General features: G+C 41.2%; 2 protein-coding genes across 5 annotated transcripts; both read left to right on the forward strand.

The window, feature by feature from the left end:
• The first annotated feature begins 640 nt into the window (after positions 1-640).
• On the forward strand, positions 641-12,853 carry rbm5 (RNA binding motif protein 5). Of its 2 annotated transcripts, none has more exons than XM_036571317.1 (25): positions 641-796; positions 4,032-4,071; positions 4,172-4,361; positions 4,491-4,646; positions 4,746-4,815; positions 5,450-5,523; positions 6,426-6,509; positions 6,906-6,966; positions 7,249-7,314; positions 7,458-7,618; positions 8,551-8,648; positions 8,752-8,839; positions 8,937-9,005; positions 9,142-9,214; positions 9,631-9,731; positions 9,815-9,956; positions 10,065-10,156; positions 10,319-10,492; positions 10,675-10,815; positions 10,924-10,992; positions 11,100-11,273; positions 11,354-11,428; positions 11,529-11,629; positions 11,761-11,890; positions 12,429-12,853. In XM_036571317.1, the coding sequence occupies exons 2-25, from the start codon at positions 4,055-4,057 to the stop codon at positions 12,552-12,554; spliced, it is 2,532 nt and encodes an 843-aa protein (XP_036427210.1). In that variant the 5' UTR covers positions 641-796; positions 4,032-4,054; the 3' UTR covers positions 12,555-12,853. The 2 variants fall into 2 exon arrangements, with proteins under 2 accessions (XP_036427210.1, XP_036427209.1); XM_036571316.1 differs by having other exon boundaries at positions 642-796; positions 10,921-10,992.
• A 218-nt stretch (positions 12,854-13,071) lies between these two features.
• LOC118807582 lies at positions 13,072-19,599 on the forward strand. Of its 3 annotated transcripts, none has more exons than XM_036569620.1 (4): positions 13,072-13,238; positions 16,139-16,236; positions 16,315-16,549; positions 18,410-19,599. In XM_036569620.1, exons 2-4 carry the CDS (start codon positions 16,141-16,143, stop codon positions 19,036-19,038), a joined length of 960 nt encoding a protein of 319 aa, XP_036425513.1. In that variant the 5' UTR covers positions 13,072-13,238; positions 16,139-16,140; the 3' UTR covers positions 19,039-19,599. The 3 variants fall into 3 exon arrangements, with proteins under 3 accessions (XP_036425513.1, XP_036425511.1, XP_036425512.1); XM_036569618.1 differs by lacking the exon at positions 13,072-13,238 and adding an exon at positions 15,767-15,893 and having other exon boundaries at positions 16,120-16,236; XM_036569619.1 differs by lacking the exon at positions 13,072-13,238 and having other exon boundaries at positions 16,088-16,236.
• The last annotated feature ends 943 nt before the right edge of the window (positions 19,600-20,542 follow it).

Raw genomic sequence — 20,542 nt, forward strand, 5'->3', positions numbered from 1 at the left:
ATCAGCCAGAAATGAACCCAATACCATTCGCCAAACGTGTAGTCTCATTTTCAGAGTCTGGCCAAATCAGACTGAGCCATAGAACTGCCGCAATAAAATACAAAAAAGCTGACCAGTGATGACAGTGTGGGAATTTAGTGTAAGGAGCTGGAGAACGAACTGCAGGCTGTGCAGCGAGTGGGCGGAGCTCGTTACTCTGACGTGGCAACAAGCTGCTTGTTAAGGAACTATAATTTGGGGGAAGGAACTGCGAACATTAAAACATATTGAACGCCGCCTTCACGGCCCAGTTTATTTATTTATTTATTACTTTATTTATTTAACTGTTGTATAAAAGCAATAGAACACTCGAGATCGTGTGTTATCGCGAATAACGTCACGGCTGTGATTTGGTCGCAGGCACCATCCGAAGGCGTAGGTCTATATAGAACCATTATTTCGCGATACCCCGGGACCCAGAAGGATAATATGATGTGTTTATATGATGTGTGTGTGTGTGTGTGTGTGTGTGTGTGTGTGTGTGTGTGTGTGTGTGTATTTCGCGAAAACACACTCTCTCTCGTGTTCTATTGCTTAAGTATTTAGCCGCCTCACTGTCAGAACTCATGGACTGCAATGACCACAATTCCGCGCGCAGGATTATTTCCTCAAAGCACTGTGGGAAAGAGAAGGCTGCAGGAGGCCATTTTATCTCCCGATGTTGGCGACGGAAGACGCGGGAAGTCACCGTTTCGTTCAGCTGCTAGCTTTTCGTTCTTCAGAGTGAATTTCGGCAGTAGGTTGCATTGTTCAGCTGGTAAGTTAACACAGTTTTCTTTCTGCGTTTTACTTTCGTTGGAACGTCTTTCTTTTTTCGTGCCACCTTCGAACAACGGGCTCCCCGGCAGCGTCTCCATTTTGATGCCGCTAATGTTCGCCAGCGACACCGAAGCGAACCGCGAATAACTGTTCTAATTTCGCAGAAAGTGATTTATCTCGCATGATAAAACCGAGTTTCTATCTCTGTTTTCTTTCTGCTGAAGTTGGCTGCAGGAGCCAGAATGTAACTGCTGCACCATTTAAGGTGGAACAGGAAATCCGAATAAGAAGCCAATTTAAGCTTCGTTGGCTCCGCACATCTCGGTCTTCTAACGACGTTTCAGTCGCAGAAAACAACCGTAAGCTCAAGGACAAGCTGTTGTTTTGAAGTGGACACCACTATAAACATAGAAGCAGAAGATTAACGTTAGTCGATTAAAACCGTAGCGGTTAAAAAGCACTAAGGTTGCAAGTTCGTCGCCACGACAGCAGTTAACCTGAATCACACGTAGCTTAACGTTAAGTTAACGCAAAGGCTTCAGCCTTTAGAGAGAGACCTCCTATTCAGAGCCTCCAAACTATTAAAATTTAATAGTATTGCACATCCCTTTTACCATTAAAATCATTAGCAACAACAGTGAACTAGCGTTATATCATATAGAATCAGAAGTGAAAGGAGAATTCCACCGATTTTTCAAAGTTTTTGCGTAATTCCATCGTTAAGATGTAAAGGAAATCATTGAGTGGTATGACGTGAAATGGTTCATTGTAGAGACGGATTTCTTTACAGAGGTGGTGATAAAACCTAGGATTTGTCATGTCTACAGCACATAAATGGCCATTTTGTCCTATCCAAGATTACAGACTACACGTGTCTCCCGAGTCTCTGAATAACACATCTTAAACGTTTTAATAATGTAGAAAATTTGGTGGAGTACCCCTTTTATTTTGGTAGTTGGCATTTAAAAAGCCAATCAATCTCATGCACAGTTACACACACTAAAACACAATGAAAGGCAGTCAGAGAAAGACAGCAAAGGTGTGTTCTGCAGTCAGCTGGCAAAAAAAGTCTCATAGTATGATCTGCCGAGTGAGATCAAGGAGCAAAATGTATATGGGTAAAACTGCTACACTCCTTTTTAGTATCCTAGCTTTGTGGCTGTAGCTATATCTCCAAAATGCAGAGGAAAAATTATTTCATATGAAACCTATACCTATTATGGCCTGCGATGGACTGGCGACCTGTCCAGGGTGTATCCTGCCTTCCGCCCAATGACAGCTGGGATAGGCTCCAGCACCCCACCGCGACCCAGAAGGATAAGCGGTTTAGAAGATGTATGTATTTAAATGGTTAAGATTTCAAAGTGGTGTGCTGTGAAATGCTCGCTTCTAGAGAAACTGGTCAGAATTGTTCACAGTGGTGATAGGAACTGGACGTCTGAAGAGTTTCAATACCTCTGAAAGCTCCAGAACGCACGATGAAGGTTCACTGATGGTTTTGCATGGTAAATGCAATGGCTATATTTGTGTTTTAGACATCAAAACACCTGGTTTCAATCACCACCTCTTTAGAGAAGTCAGAGTTGTTAAGTCTCTCTTCAGTGCGCCATTTCACACCAAACCAGTCTGAATGACTTTGTTTTACGTCTCAAAGGTTGAACTATGCAGACATTTTGAAAAATCTGTGGAATTCATCTTTAGCCTGGTTAGTCAGTGAAAAGTAGGATTGTCTTCTCAAAGGAAGTTACATTGTGCCCACAGCAGTTCAGTCTACACGTGTAATTAACCCCAATTTAAAATTCTCGATTTTACAGAGGACGGTGCAGTAGAGGTGTTATAGTTAGACAATTTCATAATAAAGTCATCTAGGCAAAGCATGGCTGTACAAACTGACCAATTTTAAAAAAATCTTGTGAAATAAAAAAAAATATATATATATCTAATGTGTTACAGGGGGAGTTGAGAGGGAGGAAATAGAAAGTGAACCACAATGAATGTGGATCATACACCATGACAAGCCAACTGTGCCGCTGGAGTTAATAGAGAGACCTTAGCACAGACTAGATTCTCATTGTCTGCTTATTAATAGTACAGAGCAAAGGGTAACTGAACTGAGGTTTGAGTTTGCTTAGTTACTTTTCCTATTTGGTGAAAATAAATGTCATTTTGGTAGTGTGTTCTGATTGCTGTAGAGTCAACAGGGGCATAGTTTTGTTTGCTGCAGTCTTTAATGGTACCTGTCTCTGTAGTCAGAAAGGCTTTAAACCTATATGTATGCATTCCTGTCACTAAAAATACTTGTCAAAGTCAGTAAAGCTCAGACCTCTTTTCTAAACAGCTTTGATGATCGCTGATAATATGGTACCCTATGTACTAAATGTGGTGATACTGCCGGGTAACAGCTCTGTCTTGAGTTTCAAACTTATTCAGTGTTTATAAGTAGCAGCCTGACTCATTTATGAAAGACGGCGTCTCTCTTATCGACACTGTTTCCTTGTGGTTGCATCATACAGCTGCCTAGGCTACTTTCACTGAAGCACAGGTTCTTACTTCATGTTGATTTTGCAAGAGACAGAGGTGCTAAATCCAGTTTCCGGTCCTGGAATTTTTTAATTGCTGGAAGATACGACGCTAGATGGCTAATCAGTTACATGAACAGTTCATTTAACTACAGTTTATGACAAAATCCAGGACAGGTAGCAGGATTTAAAGAGTCTGATCTAGACTGGTTTAAAATATGAAGTACTAGTTGTAATATTATCTTATGTTGAATGTACAGTTGCAAATTTAGGAACTCATTATTGCCGTCTTTCTAAAACAGTCAAATGTCACTGTTTTAGCAAACTGATGTAAGTGCCAGTAATGACTGTGAGTCTCTAGTCTAATCCACAAAGTGTTGGTGTGGCAGTGGGTCTCATTCCAACCAAACAAGAGCGTATTTCATATAACTAATCAGTTGTTTGAATACTGAGACCAATTGATTAAACTGATGGAATCAGGTGTGCTTCTGTCTGGTCGTAATAAAAATAATCCTGCAGCCACAGCATCCCCTTGTGGACACGATTGGGACCTTTACCTCATAGCTGTGACAGGAAAGGAAAATAATGCAGTCATGTGCCCTAGAGAGTGCTATACTGTAAGGTGTGCTGCAGTTGTATGCACAAAGCCAAAGGGGATTGGCTCCTTAGAGTTGGCACATAACTTATATTTGCTCACCTCTGTTTTATCACCAGGTGTCTTATTAGGCGAGGCAGAAATGGGTGCCGATAAGCGGTGAGTGAGTTCTTTGTGTCTTGCTCAGCCATCTACACAGCGCACTTAAACTTAAATGTCACTGTTTTAGTGACTGATTGGATTTGGTTGTTTTTATCAGGGTTAGCCGTACGGAACGCAGTGGCAGGTACGGCTCAGAGCAATCTCGCGATGACGACCGTAGAGACAGGCGAGATCGAGACGATCGTGGATATGACTCTCACCGCTGGAGTGATGACCGCCGTAGCGACCGCTATGATGGAGACAGAGGGGATCGTTGCGATCGATACTGGAGTCGGGACAGTCCTGAGGTGTGTGCTTATTATTGTATACATGGGCTCTGCTTTGTGAAGCAAATATTAATATAGTTTAAAAAACAAAAAAAGTTTTTTCAGAGAAGGTTTGATTATATTCCAATGTTTCTCACTCCTATTTTACAGAGAGGAAGGAAACGCCGTAGTAGTGATGGATCTGATGAAGGGCACCACTCGGATGGTGATTACTCTGAGCACGACTACAGAGGTGACCCAGCTGATGAGAAAGAGAGCAAAACCATCATGCTTCGGGGTCTTCCTGTCAACACCACAGAGGCAGATGTGAGTACTGAGACATTCCCCGTCCCTGTGAAGTATATCTCGGTGACCTTGCTTGTATTGTTAGGTTTTAACCCTTATGGTCCTTTTTGTTGTTCTCAGATTCGAACAGCAATAGACCAGTTGGAGGGGCCGCAGCCGATGGATGTGCGGCTGATGAAAAAGAGAACAGGTGAGACTGGTGTACCATGGATCCTTCCTTTCCCAAACCTGTGACCACTGGGCCAACCTGCTTCTGCTCCAATGACTTTTGCCATAGCAACATTTTATCCAGGCTTTCTCAGAGCCTTGTGTGAGTTTCATTCAGTTGATTTAAGCAGATTGTTTTGCACATCATAAGGAAGTACTGAGGTAAGTCTGTGTTCATGGTGTCAGAATTTATATGGTCCAAGTTCTGACACGATAAGTTACTTATCACCAGTTACCCACATGTTGCTAAAGATGGAAATATGTTAGAAGTAGGCTCACTGCTGGCAAAAAGCCAGCCACATTAAAGTAACATTTTGATTAGTTTCTGTTTGTGTTAAGATGCATAGAAGATCTAGAATTAAATTAATGCCAATGTTTGTGCCAGTGTTCGCTTAAATTATTGATGCAGTCAGTTCTAGATTCTATTTTCAAGCTTTAAATGTGATTTTCAGATTTTTCTTGCTATGGCAAAAGATTTTTCTGGCACCCTCCCAATCATTTGACCACTCTCGGTTGCTGGGGGGTCACGAAGCAGTTTGTGACAGAGTTTGAATGTTATACCACTGAACCATTAAGACTAACACGCCTCCCGTCTGTATATCTGAATGCCTCTCTAGGTATAAGCCGAGGTTTCGCCTTCGTGGAGTTTTATCACTTGCAAGATGCTACCCGATGGATGGAGACCAATCAGGTTGCTTCCTAATCACCAAGTCTAGTCTTTACCCTGGGGAATGATGCAATTTGACTAGAAAAAGAACAAAAATTGCGACCCCAGAAAACAAAATGGACATTATTGGACCATTCCCCTCCATTTTTCGAAGGCATGGTGTGATTTTTAAAAGAGGGGCATTTTATGGACTTTTTAAACAAGATAAGTTTGGGAAACAGGGTTATTGTTTTTGACATAATTTTGTCTGTACTTGAATGTAGAAACTGTTTTAGTATATAAGTAAAATACTTTAAAATGTCCATAAATGAATGACTGTAGTAAAGTTAAATGTTTTAAGTTTGTAATGCTGAAGAATGACACCTTTACATAGATTTGCAACAAAAGGGCAGAACTTTACATTAACTTACAATACAAAACAATAATAGTTTGCACAAATAGATTTCAGTTTAAATTAGTTTTAAAAATTTAGGAATGTTTTAGTCATAGATGTTTACAAAGGCCATTAAAAAGTAGGCAGTAAGGCAATATTTCTAGAGGAATAAACGATAAAAGTTTTACCTAATATCCAAGCCAATTCTTGGACTGAAGGGAATGTTTTAGCACTTTGATTATTGAATGAGGAGGAATTTTAAGTTCCTTAATGCTGAAAGACTTTGAGCATTTACAATGCGTTGTGTGGAGTCTGTACCTCGTCCCAAGGCCCTGAAGCTCTCTCTACTTTTTACACTCTGCTCCGGCCCCATCCGGATGCTCGGGTCCCAAACAGCACGAACACACCCACCCACCCACTGACACACGTACATTTTGAGTCCTCCTGGGCGATCCTCCCCCAAACCGTCGTGGCTATAGTGGTTGTTCATGGGCTGACATCATTAATTATATGGAGAAGCTGAAATAACCCTAGATTTGTGTTCCTCTTGCAGAAGCTGCTCACCATCCAGGGCAAGAGTGTTGCCATGCACTACAGCAACACCCGGCACAAGTTTGAAGACTGGCTCTGCAACTCGGTACGTTATAAAGCAGTCCCTCATTCAAAAGTCAAATCTGTTTGAATCACTTCTGTGAACATTTAAGGTGCTGATCATACATAGGCTTGTTAAATCCAGCTTAAGTGTTCAGTCAATATGTGACTCTTGGTCTACGTTTTGTTCTTTTGTCTCCCGTGTGACAGCAACATAACACAGCTCTAGCAGTCTTTTCATTAAGCTGCACAAGAACTTGTAGGCTGAAAAAATTGAGGTTAAACTTAGGCTATTTATGTAGTTCTTTAGTGCGTAAAATTGACAGAAGTCTTATATGGGTAGTAGTCTTTTCACCAAGCAGTAGTCTTCACCAAGTGTGCTTGTCACCTGATGCGCTATAGTAGAGGTTTAAATTAAAACCCTATGACCGGTTGCTTGCAGTGCGGCCTGTACAATTTCCGGAGGAGGCTGAAGTGCTTCAGGTGCGGCGCAGCCAAAGCAGGTAAGTAGCTCCTCAACCTGGAAGCTGCTGCCTGCACCCATTTGTAGTCAGGCTCCTTTTTTCATCAGACAAAGGGATGAAAGTATGTATCTAGGCCAAACATACGGGCAGTAGTTCTCTGTTTAATAGCAGATTCTTTTAGTCTTGTCATCTGGCTTTGGCTGAGAGGATGGGTGGAGGTGGTGGGGGTTGGTCTGATTCCCAGAACCACTATGTCTGTTCAGCTTAGTCCTGATGTGCTTCAGGATGCTGATGGGACACTGATATGTGTTTTGTCCACAGACTCAGAAACTACCAGCACTACTGGAGGTACAGACACCCAGCCCAGTGGAGATTACTATGGAGACAGTAAGGATTCATCACACTTTTTATAATGCCGAAACCATAAATGTTATTGTGTTATTATAGGGGATGTTATTGTCTACTGTGGATACAGCTGTATGGCAGTATGCAAATCTTCATCAGTTAATACATGTGCATATTTGTCACAGCAATCATCCTGAGGAACATCGCCCCGCTGTCCACTGTTGAGGGCATAATGACAGCCTTGGCACCCTATGCTAACCTGTCAGCTGGAAACATCCGTCTCATCAAAGACAAACAGACTGGCCAGAACAGAGGTTTCGCCTTCGTCCAGCTCTCCTCTCCGCTGGTACGTAATCATTACTTTGTCATTCTTTTGTGCAGCAGGTTACGGTAGGCTGCAGAGATCCTTAGCTTTGCATTATTTAGCGAATGACAATACATTTTAACTCTATCCCAAAACAAGTGACAATTGATTTTTCTGTGTCTGTTGATTTTAATGTTTAGTTTTCATTGATAGACGGTTGTCAAAGAAAACGGTTTGATCATTAGGAACACTGTCCGCTTTTGTTTTTTTCTTTCAATGGAAAAATGACAGTTGGTGTCACAAATTTGCTCGTTCTTTAGACTGGCAGATCTACAGTTACAATCTGTTTCATTTATTATGTGCCTGACAAACCAACAAGCTAGTTTTAGGTTGTACGAAGATCACCAGGATTTCATGGCCATTTTTTGTGTTGTGGACAAAAATGCTTGATCTTTGCATTTTTCAAAATTTGCAATATATTTAATGTTGTTCCAGGTGTGATGGATAGAAATTTGTGAACATTTATTCTGGTATTTTATTACTTTGTTTTTAATTTAGTTAGTTAGTTAGTTAGTTAGTAAAAGCATCCAGCATCTGTATTGCTATGAAAGGCTCAGTCACAGCACAGAGAGCAGGCAGATGCTTGCAAAAGACAGAAGACATTCATGCAGACATCCTGATAGTCAATCAAAATGGAGCTGAAATCACAATAATTAAGGCCAGCGTAGCTGTCAGTTGCTCTCTAGTTATGGGCGGAGCAGCTGAAACGGTTGCCAAGCTCGTAGTATAGAAGCTGCATACTTCATCTTGAAACCACTCTACAGATTCACATGTTTAGTGCCAAAAATAACACAAACATTGTGAGCTCTGGTAAATACTGGTTTGTGATTTTTCATGGTTTGAACATTTTCACAAGAGTGTTATATAAAGGATTTTCACCAGAAATGCAATAACACTTGCTGTTGGTTTTCTAGGAGGCGTCTCAGCTCCTGACCATCCTCCAGGGTCTTCAGCCTCCGCTCAAGCTGGATGGGAAGACCATTGGAGTTGACTATGCCAAGAGTGCTCGAAAGTACGTGCTCTCTCTCACAGCCGTTACGGAAGTTCACAGGGTCGGTTATTTCATATTAACTGAAGAGGTTTCAGATTAATAATGGTTTTCCTGCTTCCCTCAGGGACCTGCTATTGCCAGATGGGAACCGCATCAGTGCTTTCTCAGTGGCCAGTACTGCTATAGCTGCTGCCCAGTGGTCCTCTAGCCAGGTTAATATTCAGTTTGCGGTGTTTTTCACAATTCACTCACTTTCTTTATACCTTAAGTATGTCCCAATACCCATGTTAACTCTGTGTGTCTTGTTAGCCGCTGCAAAGTGTGGAACCTGCATCCGACTACAGCTGTGTGCAGCAAGGCTATGTGCCTTTTTCACAGGTTAGCAGATGACACCTCAGTTTTGTCTGATGGAGATTAATGTTGACAGGAATGCAATCAGAAGCCAATTGACTTTTTTTTTTTTTATTGATGTTATTTTTTTTTATTTTTGTTTTGTTCCCCTCCCGTGGTGTAGGAATATCAGGCCCATTATCAGCAGCTGCAGGCTGGAGCAGCGGACCCATCCCAGGCCAACGGCATACTTGGAGGTAATATAATTATTTATATCTACAGTGGCATGAAATGGTTATAAAAAATGAGTGATTTTAAGGATATGTTGGTTTCTAGTTAAATTAGCACTAGATTAAATGATCCCTTTAAAGAAGCATTAATGATTTGCAATGCTAGTCATAGGCTAGACTATGTCCTATGCTTGTCTTGTTTCAGCACTTTTTAAAAAAGTAAATTAAGGCTAATAATTGACTTAAGCTAGAGGAGCACAATTGAACATACAACCTATTACAGTAACACTTGACTTACTCAAATCATTAGTGGTCATCCACAACCTTTGAGGCTTTGTAGGGGATTCTAGAAATAAGTAATGCACCTTTTTCTCCTTTGTGCAAGTTTGTGTTGTCTAGTAACCAGTCCAGTGTCAAGTCTAATTCTGTCTGCTTGTGTGTAGCTGCTCCAGGAGTGAAGGTGCTCCCCACTGCTGCAGGTGTGGTCATCTCTCAGGGTGCTCAGGTTTATCAGCCACAAATCGCCAGCCAGCCAGCCACACAGGTGAGAGGTCCTCAGAATCACCAAGCTCCTTTTCATTTTATGCTTTTGTGCTCTTGGTTTTCAACGTACGTCCTTTTTTTAAGACTTTGCAGACGATACCATCTCCAACCATCACAGCAGCTGCCACCATCTCTGCCCCAGCGACCTCTTCAGTCATCACAGCAGCCCCCACGACAGCCAGTGCTGCACCTTCCACAACAGCTCCTTCTGAGGGTGCTAAAGCTGGTAAGAGCTAAGTATTTGGTGCTTGAAGCCAGTGAACGCAATAATCAGTATAAAGTTGTGGAGGAAGCTTGTTTTGTTTATTTATTTTTCTTTTTCTTTTCTCACTAGCTGTCCCAGACACTTCTACCTACCAGTATGATGAAGCGTCTGGCTACTACTATGACCCTCAAACCGGTCTCTATTATGACCCCAACACACAAGTAGGTCACCAGTGGGGCCAGCCATACTCAAAGCTGTTTTTAAAATTTCAGCAGTATGATTTTAAAAATAGATAACTTGTTGTGGAGCTTCTGCATGTCCAATAAAACCCAGGCGATGTGGGTTTGCTGTAGTAAAAACTTTGTCTGTATTGTGTGTTGCAGTATTACTACAACTCGTACACACAGCAGTACCTGTATTGGGACAGTGAAAAGCAGGCATATGTACCTGCAGCTGACTCCAGTGCTGGAGCGCAGACAGCTTCAGCCTCTGCCTCCACCCCAGCCAAAGAGGGCAAAGAAAAAAAGGAAAAGCCAAAGAGCAAAACCGCCCAACAGGTTAGGTTCTGTGTTTTGTCTGTTTAGCAAGAGTGGAAGTGGCTTCTGATGTGCAGCGTATGAGGTGTGCCAAGTTACTTTTTGTGTGTGTGTGTGTGTGTGTGTGTGTGTGTGTGTGTGTGTGTGTGTACGTACGTACAGCTAAACCTGCCATTAAATATGACGCTGTCTTTGTGTGTCAGATTGCCAAGGACATGGAGCGCTGGGCAAAGAGCCTGAACAAGCAGAAGGAGAACTTTAAGAGCAGCTTCCAGCCCATCAGCCAGGAAGAGAGGAAAGAGGCTGCAGCAGCAGATGCTGGCTACATTCTGTTTGAGAAAAAGGTACCTTCCAGCTGAATATCTGGATCTAGGATTAGTTATGAGTATGTGATGTGAAATCAGCGCCACGTGTTTGCATATGTGCATTGAATTTTCTTTTATATTTAGCAGGCAAGTGGTTTGGAGAGACTTGTATCCGAGGCAGCGAAGGCAACAGAAGAGGAAAACTCGTCCTCAAAGGTTTGCTGCTGCAGCTTTTTTGTTTATCTACATATAAACAAAATACGCATGTAACTGCCACGTTTTAAACTCAAGCCCATGTTAATTACCTCTCTGATGTCCTGCAGGTGGGTCTGGTGGCAGCCTACAGCGGCGACAGTGAGCCTGAGGAAGCCCCTGAAGGTGAGGAGAGGGAGGACAAGCTGACAGATTGGAAAAAGATGGCCTGCCTGCTCTGCAGGAGGCAGTTCCCTAACAAAGAAGCCCTGATCCGTCATCAGCAGTTGTCAGACCTGCACAAGGTACTCTTCTTCACTTTGGATTGAGCTTAGAGCTCCCAAGCAAGGAACACATGGCTCATGTGACTCTTCCCATTTTTCAGCAAAACCTGGAAGTTCACAGAAGATCCAAGTTGAGTGAAGCAGAACTGGAGGAGCTGGAGAGAAAGGAGACTGAGGTTTGGAGTTTAACTGTACATGCCAATAACTTTTCCTTCTCACTGTTATGCATGCTTGTGTGTATTAAATATAAACCTTTCTGTCTTTACCTCTGAGCAGATGAAGTACAGGGACAGGGCAGCTGAAAGGAGGGAGAAATACGGCATTCCCGAGCCTCCTGCACCCAAGAAGAGGAAGTTCACACAGCCTGCGCCAGTAGTGTAAGTTAATCTGCGCTTGACTTTGCAGTGTTATTTATAGTGACTTGTTCCAAAAAATGTTTTTTGCTCTTTCATTTGTCTTTGTCATGGATGGAAACTTGACTTTTAATGAAGTGATGCTTTCTTTGCAGGAATTACGAGCAGCCCACTAAAGATGGACTGAACAGTGACAACATTGGCAACAAAATGCTCCAGGCTATGGGCTGGAAGGAGGGCAAAGGCCTTGGCAGAAATCAGCAAGGCATTACAGCGCCTATTGAGGTGAGCTTGGGTTCTTAACCTTATACTCTACTCTGTAGTTCCCATGTGTCAAACACAAGGCCCATGGGCCAAGTCAGGCCCGTGGCACAATCGTATTCGGCCCGCAAAATTATTTTAATTTTCTCTTAATATTAGCTAATTTCACCATGAACTGTGCTACAGTCCCCAGCATGCACTACAACAATGTTGTCTAGTTCAAGGGGGGGAAAAATTGCTGTACATAGCTAATGTAGTCTATTTTATATGAAACTATTTTTAATTGTTTTTTTGGCATATTTTGAACAAACAGTGGCCAGTTGGGGTCATGGCAAAATGTTAAGTAAAAATAAAACGAACACAGCTGGCCCAAGGATTTTTGGAGATTTTTTTTAATATGTCCCTTTTAGTGGTAGTTTGACACCCCTGCTGTAGGTGAAGGATTGCCATATTTCTGCTCATATTTATTTCAGTAGCATTAGTCTTTTGTGAAGAAATTACTGTACAATAGCTCTTTTGACTGAAATGATAATCTAATCTATTTGTCTGACTTTGTCTGCAGGCCCAGTTGAGAATGAAGGGCGCAGGTCTGGGTACCAAGGGGAGTAATTATACTCTGTCACCGTCTGACACCTACAAGGACGCAGTCCGAAAAGCCATGTTTGCCCGCTTCACTGAAATTGAATAAGCTGTTGTGCGGTCTTCGAGTGAGCAGAACCTTGTGTTGCTCTTGCAGCTTTGTCTCCGTCGCTGAAGAATGAACTGTGACTCATAAGCAGAAGAAAACGGTTTAGATGGAGGAGTTGTTGAGTTAAACTGTGTATATATGTGTACAGAGTGTGTCCTGGAGAAATGTGAAATTTGTGTACATGTAGGGAGAGCGTTGGACTTTTTCCCCCTTCCTCGTCCAAGCATGGTCAGAAAACTGTAAAGTTTGTACAATATCACTTTTGTACATAAGAGAATAAATGATGTCAAAGTATTGTATGATGGAGTGTTTGTATTATTCTGTGTTCAGAGATGTTCAAAGCAGTTTTACTTTGCTTTTGTATTTGTTCAAAAAAAAATCTGAATCTTTTAATATTCAGAAGCTAATTTCCCCAGAATATAAAATAGAGAAATTTGTGCACTTTACAGTATTTTGTAAATGTATGAGTATCTAAGCATACTTGATAGGTATAACATTCTCTTCAGACATATAGTGATCTTAACTCTTCCAAACGCATGTTAAGCCCTCAGTGAGCCCTAATTTCATTGGCAAGTGGAATGCCGGAGTGCTGTTTTTCAGTCTTGCTCTGCCTTAGTGAGTTGGGAGAGCTGTGAACGGTCACCAGCTCTGAAGAAACGGGCAAGGTTGCAACTTTAATTTCATGTAAGTTTTTATTTTTTTATATACTTCATGTCTGTGTTGCTAGATATGATGCGTTACCTCTGTTCCTGCTTCAGCCAAGTGTTAAATAACTCTTGTTCACATGTTTACTTTGTCACAGTTTGTTTGTGGCTAATGGAGTAGAATGAAGGACTGGATGGTTTCCAGTGTTTTCAGAGCAGAGGAAACGCCCACAACCCATAATGGCAACACTAGTTACAAGTGGTTCTTATTCAGGTTGCATCATGTGAAAGTAATGAGGAAACCTTGCTATTCATGCTCCTCTTATTTAGTTGTTAATGTTTACTTGGATGAGGATGACACAAGGAAAGTATATGGAAATAAACAGCATTTTAGCTTTAGGACTTTGATCACCAGATAGATGACCATGCACAAATGACCTCAAAAAGTACTCCTCTCTTCTGGTGGAAAGTCTCTGTTTACATGCTCACTGCAAGTAATCTGATCCCAAATTATGCGCATGCGTAGAGAAACACTTAGTATAGACGTTACCATGACAATGAGTGTCACGTGAGTCCAGTCAGAGTGAGACGAGCAGCAGTGAGCAGTGCTTGTGTTTTTGATCACTGTAAAATGATGTCAGACTCAGGAAAACGTCCTTATTAAAGAAGGCCGAGAGGAAGACGTCGTGTTCTGAGACACATAAGCTGGACGTTCGTCCCACCGCCGTCTTTTAAAGATCAGAGTATAAACTTCGTCTCCTCTGCTGACCAGTTTCTGCTCCGCCATGTTGAATGTTATAAACTTGGGCTATGGCGCGATGCACATGATCAGAACTTTCCGATTGGGAATATAATCAGATTCAGGCGTTTACATGGATATTATTCTTATATTTAACGGATTATTTACAGGATTACCCACCTCGTTCAATCGGATAGAAATTGTTTTACGGATGGCCTCGATCAGACTAGTCTATTCTGATTGAGGTGTTTACATGGACGTACTCTGTTCCAATTGAGCTATTAATTGGATTATTAATGGATTATTAGGCTGCATGTAAACGTGGCTACTGTTCAGTACTGGCAGTGTCCACTCTTTGCCTTTATTACAGCTTCCATTTTTTCAGGAGACGTGCTTTCAGTTTTCAGATAAATCCGCAGGAATGTTTTTCCACACCGCCAAAAGTTCAGTCTTTGACATTGGTCAGTGCGTTTACATGCACTTAATAATCCAATGACTGCAGAAAATCAGATTTTGTCAGTAATCCGATCAACATGTTTATATGCACTTGAGTAATCAGATTTCTGATTTACAACCAGCCAATAAACTCACAGAAGACGACGTGACGTAAATGTACCGTAAAACTCAAACGTCATGCTGCGGCTTTTTTTTTAAATTATTATCTGAAAATATGAACATACATCATCTAGAAGATAAATATTTAAATCCTTGATTTCATCGATAATGTAGTCCGTTTCAGCTTCGCGCCAAACGTTTTGCTGCATCTCGCCGCAACGCTGCTCGCTTATTTTCTGGTGCGGCAGTCTGCTTTGCACATGCGCAGACTCAGAAATCCGTCTTTTTACAGTGGAAGGATGGAGAGAAACAGTTTATTATTATTATTTATTTATTTATTTTTTATCTGATACAAGTAAAGCTTGATTTTTTTTTTCCTCTCTCTCAAAGATAAAAGCTTTAAGTGCTGTTTATCTGAAGACAGTTTTGGTGGTGGACTAGGCCTTGCAGGGCTGATAGGAGTCCCGTTTTCTCATTTCTACCTTTTAAACTTTTCAATTCCTTGAGACCACCAGTGGTTCCAAAACGCACATTGTCATATTCTTCATAACTTGTATATTTCATAAGCTACATTCAAAAGGTATAAACAGATGGCGTCTCTTCAGTGATCTGCTCTGTAAACATTATTTTTATAAAATAATACAAAGAGCGTCTAAGATTTCTGGCTTTCAGCAGTAAATTGGAAGTTTATAGCAATATGTTTATGATCATAAAACATTCTGTTAATTTGAGGGGAGCTTTTAGAAAATAAAAATTTACATTTATTTCATGCAGTTACTGAATAATTTGCCTTACGATTTGCTCATATGAATTCCGATGGAAAAACCAAAATATACCCCGGTCAATAAGAGGTTAATCATTTTTTGAACTTCTGTTTTGGTATTTTTTTTTTGACCTATTCCTGTTCTTCATTGTTCCTCTGGAAAAATGTAGAACATGTTTTTAATGGTTGTTTTGACAGGAAATTGAATGAAGGGTGGTCTCTGACATCTACACAGTACTGTTTTCTGTAAAAGTGTCACCAGTGGAAAATCCTGAAAATGTTATTCCAAATATGGAATATTTAGAATAACATTTCCAGTACTGGCTCAGTACTGTCCAGTGCTAGTTGGGCCACAGTATCTTCAGCTGCTCTGAGTCGTGACGAAACAAAATGTGAGATTCACATGTACACAATTATGCCTTGCAGTACAGTTTAAAAAAATCTATTTGATTTGTCAGAGCTGAGACAAGCGGTTCAGTGTCCAGCTGCCACAGTGTCCAGCTGAATTTGAGCCAACCCAAGTCACGACTGTGGTATTAGAAAATATCAAGGTGTAGTTCTTTTCTTAAGAACTCGATTCAGTCTGCTGCTTGATAGTGCCTGCTTTCCAGTTCTTGGTGGATACTTCTTAAGCAAAGGTCAGTCATTTTGCTTGATTTTCCTTGTACAAATTCCCAACAGGAAGCTAATATGTAGGGTTGTGGGGCCCTGCAGTTCTTGAGCTGACCGAATAGCCTGCCACTGACCATCTGTGTTGCACAAAGAAGGCTGTTATTCCCATGCCCTGGTCTTTCCTCTGCATGTAGAGATTTGGAGGGGTTTTATAAGTGTCTGGGTTAATGATGTTCACAATTTACTTGCCAGGGCGTGAACTTTTCCACAGAGATGGGAACTGGGTGGACACAGAGTTGGAAGGAAGAGTGGAGGGTTGGGAAACTATATCTTTTCCCTTCTACACCCGAAGTCCTGCTTCAACCACGGGTGAGTCTTCTTTTGAATGGGATAATAACAATAGTCATTTGTGAGGATTACTGAACAGAGCTGCCTTGTGTTTCTCAGTGGAATATTCCTCCATCTGTTTGGCTGCTCTACCGAAGCTGTACGCTGGCCAACATAGTCAGCTGGTGTGTGTACACAGCCCTGATCTTCAACACACCCAAGTTCCTGATCTTCCTCAGCCACGTTTCATACGTACTCCTGGGGCTCTACTATCTTGTGGCTCTACTAAACCTGGCCTGGGCTTTCATACATGTCAGGCTCTTCTGTCGAGAAAGGGGAAGGGATGTCGCCATGGGTAAGACATGTAATGAAGACTGACTGCAGTATGTTGTGGACAGGGTTGGGCAAAAAAAGTGATGGCTGAAAACTGAATACACTGTCCTGAATGTATTCAGTAATGTATTCAGACAATATTTAGAATATACACCGACCAGGCATAACATTATGACCACCCCCTTGTTTCTACACTCATTGTCCTTAAAATTTAGGTATAATTTTAGTTCTGAAACCTGTTTTTGCTAAGACTGTTTCAGTCCACTGCTGCTCCCACAAAAGCCCCCAAGCAGGAGTCCTGTACAACACCAATGCTGGCAAACATGTTTACTACTGAAAAGATTATTAGTTTGATCATCCCTCAACAGAAATCAGTAACACTGAGATTAATAACTGATCACATTGATTTATCAGTCTACTCAGGTTTTAGCAGAGCTCAGTAACACTGAGATTAATAACTGATCATCACATTGATTTATCAGTCTACTCAGGCTTTAGCAGAGCTCAGTAACACTGAGATTAATAACTGATCATCACATTGATTTATCAGTCTACTCAGGCTTTAGCAGAGCTCAGTAACACTGAGATTAATAACTGATCATCACATTGATTTATCAGTCTACTCAGGCTTTAGCAGAGCTCAGTAACACTGAGATTAATAACTGATCATCACATTGATTTATCAGTCTACTGATTTATCAGTGTAAAGAAACTGTTAATTGAGGTCCTCCGTAGCATGTGTCTAACGAGCATGTTTGCAACATGTGCACAGATCCTAGTTCTCTAGTTTTTTTTAGTGGGTAAGTATTCTAAAATATTTTCCTAAAACATAAGAAGGAACTGTATTCTGAATAATGCCTTTACAAAATGTAAGCTGGACTGAATACAGATAGTTAATTTCTGTAATCTGAATATTTATTATCAATACTTGTATTCCATCACATCCCAGCACTGGTTGTGGATAGAGCCGGGGTTCTTGAGTCCAGTCCTGGGGACTCTATTACCTGCCCCAGCTCACCAGCTCAGGAAGGGCTTGAAATTGGAGTTGTGACCAGTTTGATTGATGAATGCACAATGATTGATTGCTTAAGTATTATAAGTATTGGCATGGTATGCGGCTAAGAGTCCTTTATTTTAATTATTTAGTATCACATATTTATATGTTTATAGTATCACAAGGGCAACTTGTTCAAAGCCATTCAGAGTAATTTGGGAAACATACTGAGCCAAAATTATTCACAGTAGTGGTGATAGGAACCAGATGTCTGAAGAGTTTAATTACTCTTAAATTTTCCTTACAGAAAAGTATTACATGAAATGGTGGTGAAGCTGCTGTAAAGTCTGAGACATTTTTCCACTATAGTTACTATAACCTGAAACATACTGAATCCTTTAACTTTAATGCATTCATGGTGGAGAAATACAAGCAGGATGCTGTAAGGTAAAATACGTTTTTTTTTTAGATTTACCACTATTTTACTATTATCAACATTACATATAAAAACTCAGAAAACATATGCTGGTACACTGGTGGTTTTGGATAGTAAATAAAATGTCTTCATTTGCACTGTAGACACTGCAACCCCCGGTTCCTATCACCACCACTGTAAAGAAATCTGAGTTGGTAAGTTTCTCTAAAATGAACCTTTTCACATCAAACCATTCTGAACATCTCTGACATCTCAACCACTAAATTATGCAGAATTTTTGAAGAATTGGTGGATTTCCCCTTTAATAATCAGTTGATGAACTGGATCAGGTGTGTTGGGGCAGAGAACTGTCACAAGGTCAGAGGGTTAAGAAACACTGGACTGCATCGTTCTTATAAACTAAAATATGACAATCTTGTGAAAACCATTAATCAAGTCCTCCCTTTCACTAGGTGGCAGTGAGGAGTCATTTAGGACATTACCTCTCCCAGCTCTGCTGGCCTTGGCCCTTTCCCTACAGTGGTTCCTGCATGCTGTGGTGGGCTCTTTCTCCCTCTGTGTGTCTTTCCTTTACTGGATCCTGAGCTACCCCAGCACTCAGCACGTTCTCACTGCCTTCAACATCAACCTCCACCTGATTAACAGTGTCCAGATCATCCTGGACGTCCTCCTGTCCTCCACGCCTGTCCATCTCTACCACTACCTCTATGCTCTTCTAGCAGCTGCCCTCTATGTGGCGTTTGTTGTTATCTATTGGCTGGCTGGCTGCACCAACCTCGGTGGACGACCCTATATCTACAGTATACTGGACTTTGGTGGGCGCCCTCTAGTGGCAGCATCAGTCACGCTGGCAGTTTGCCTGCTGGGCTTGCCTGCCTTCCACTTTTTGCTATGGAACCTTCAGCTCCTCAGGGAGAGGATGGTGGGAGGCAGCAGGGGGAGCAGAATGGCCCTAACAAAGTGGGTCTGGTGGTGGGTGAGGGTCGGGGGATGTCCCATTTCTGAGCTGGTGTTTTCTCTTGACCCAGGATCCTCTGTGTTCGAGACCTTACGTAAGGAAACGATAGAGGAGATTCCATAGTCATTACTTGTCACCGCATGGCATACTGAGCCCATCATGTTCATAGTAGCATCAAATATGTTAAAACAGAATATATTTTAGGATGCTGCTCAGTTCTCTGTGGTAATCAGAACAAGAGCCTTAAATTCCACTTCTATGCTCTAATCAAAAAAGCTACATAGGCCTTTCGGTCTGGGATCTAGCGAGGAAGCTGAGGACAAAATAAAATAATTCTGACTCATATAATGTTGACTGTAGAAGCAAGCATGTAGTTGCGGCAAAACAACCACTAGAGGTCAGTAGTATCCTGAAATATCCCATACATAGTCATAGGGAAAGAGAGTTCACCCACATGCAGTTTAATATTTAGCATGTTTTGATGTATTCAGTGATGTTGAATAATCAGAATTGCCCATGAAAGCCTGTACCACTAATCTGGGAGTAAATCTGGCACATGTTTACATGTGTATGAACCAGAGGTTCTCAGTCCTCGTTCTGGAGTCATTCTGTCCCACATGATGTTTTTCTGTTCTAAGGCTTTGTTCAGACAGGCTGCTGAAATCTGCTCTTACAGAAAAAATAAGTTTCACATGTGGTTGCATGTTTTTACATACTTCATGCATTCATATCGCTGCTGTTGGAGCAAAACCTCATATCTCCAAAATGGTAACTTTACAGGAGAAGGAAAAAACATACTCTACTTTTAATGTAAGTCAGTGGAACCAGACTTTTTTTCCATGTCAGTTTGGGCCATTTATTTTGGTTCATTCATCATGAAATTTACACATAGTGTAAAAGGCAACAGGCATGAGATACAAGGTTTTGTTCCAACAGCCGCGATATGAATGCATGAAATATGCATTATTCAATTTGAGCACAAGAGATTCTGGAAAAAGCCACATGAAATCCAACCTTTTCCAATCAGATTCAAGCCACATTTGTATGTGGTTTCAAATTTGATTCAAGTCATAGTTCTGGACATCTGACTCAGCCTGGCCAGTCAGTCAGATTTCATGTGTGTTTGTTCATCATCTGGGGCACAACTGTGAGATAAGAAAGCTGGTGGTGCATAGAAAATATTTTTTTGATACAATACCTTAATTTTCATACCGATTCCAATCAAAAGAATGTGTAGCTTAAACCAGAAATGAGTATGAGGTGCCAGAAGTGGGTGCACACGACTGACCACAATGGGGCGCAGACTAATCAGTCAATCCTTACAGAACTGTCACATATATTTCATGCGTGAAATGTGCAACAAATGTATGTTTACAATCACACATTTTTTAATATGTGAACACATAATCAGATATGATCACATTTTTTTTTATGTGATACATTTTTAACATGTAAAGTGTGCAAAAACCATGTTAATCCAAATATGAAATTCATGTGACTTTTCTCTAAGGGAAGAAGTGCTGACGCTAATAACATGCAAACATAATGTAATGTAGACAGCCAATCAGCACTCTAGGCTTTGGAGCAAGCATACCTATTGGCTCACAGATGCTAAGACCAACTATTT

Source organism: Colossoma macropomum, unplaced genomic scaffold, assembly GCF_904425465.1.
Source record: "Colossoma macropomum unplaced genomic scaffold, Colossoma_macropomum, whole genome shotgun sequence".
Taxonomy (NCBI): Eukaryota; Metazoa; Chordata; class Actinopteri; order Characiformes; family Serrasalmidae; genus Colossoma; species Colossoma macropomum.

Coding starts and splice junctions, on each gene's coding strand:
- rbm5 (XM_036571316.1), top strand. Junction 4,816..5,449: donor GCTGATGAAAAAGAGAACAG/GTGAGACTGGTG, acceptor ATGCCTCTCTAG/GTATAAGCCGAGGTTTCGCC. Junction 10,993..11,099: donor AGGAAAACTCGTCCTCAAAG/GTTTGCTGCTGC, acceptor GATGTCCTGCAG/GTGGGTCTGGTGGCAGCCTA.
- LOC118807582 (XM_036569620.1), top strand. CDS start 16,141: ATGGGAACTGGGTGGACACAGAGTTGGAAGGAAGAGTGGAGGGTTGGG. Junction 16,237..16,314: donor AAGTCCTGCTTCAACCACGG/GTGAGTCTTCTT, acceptor TGTGTTTCTCAG/TGGAATATTCCTCCATCTGT. Junction 16,550..18,409: donor GGGAAGGGATGTCGCCATGG/GTAAGACATGTA, acceptor CCCTTTCACTAG/GTGGCAGTGAGGAGTCATTT.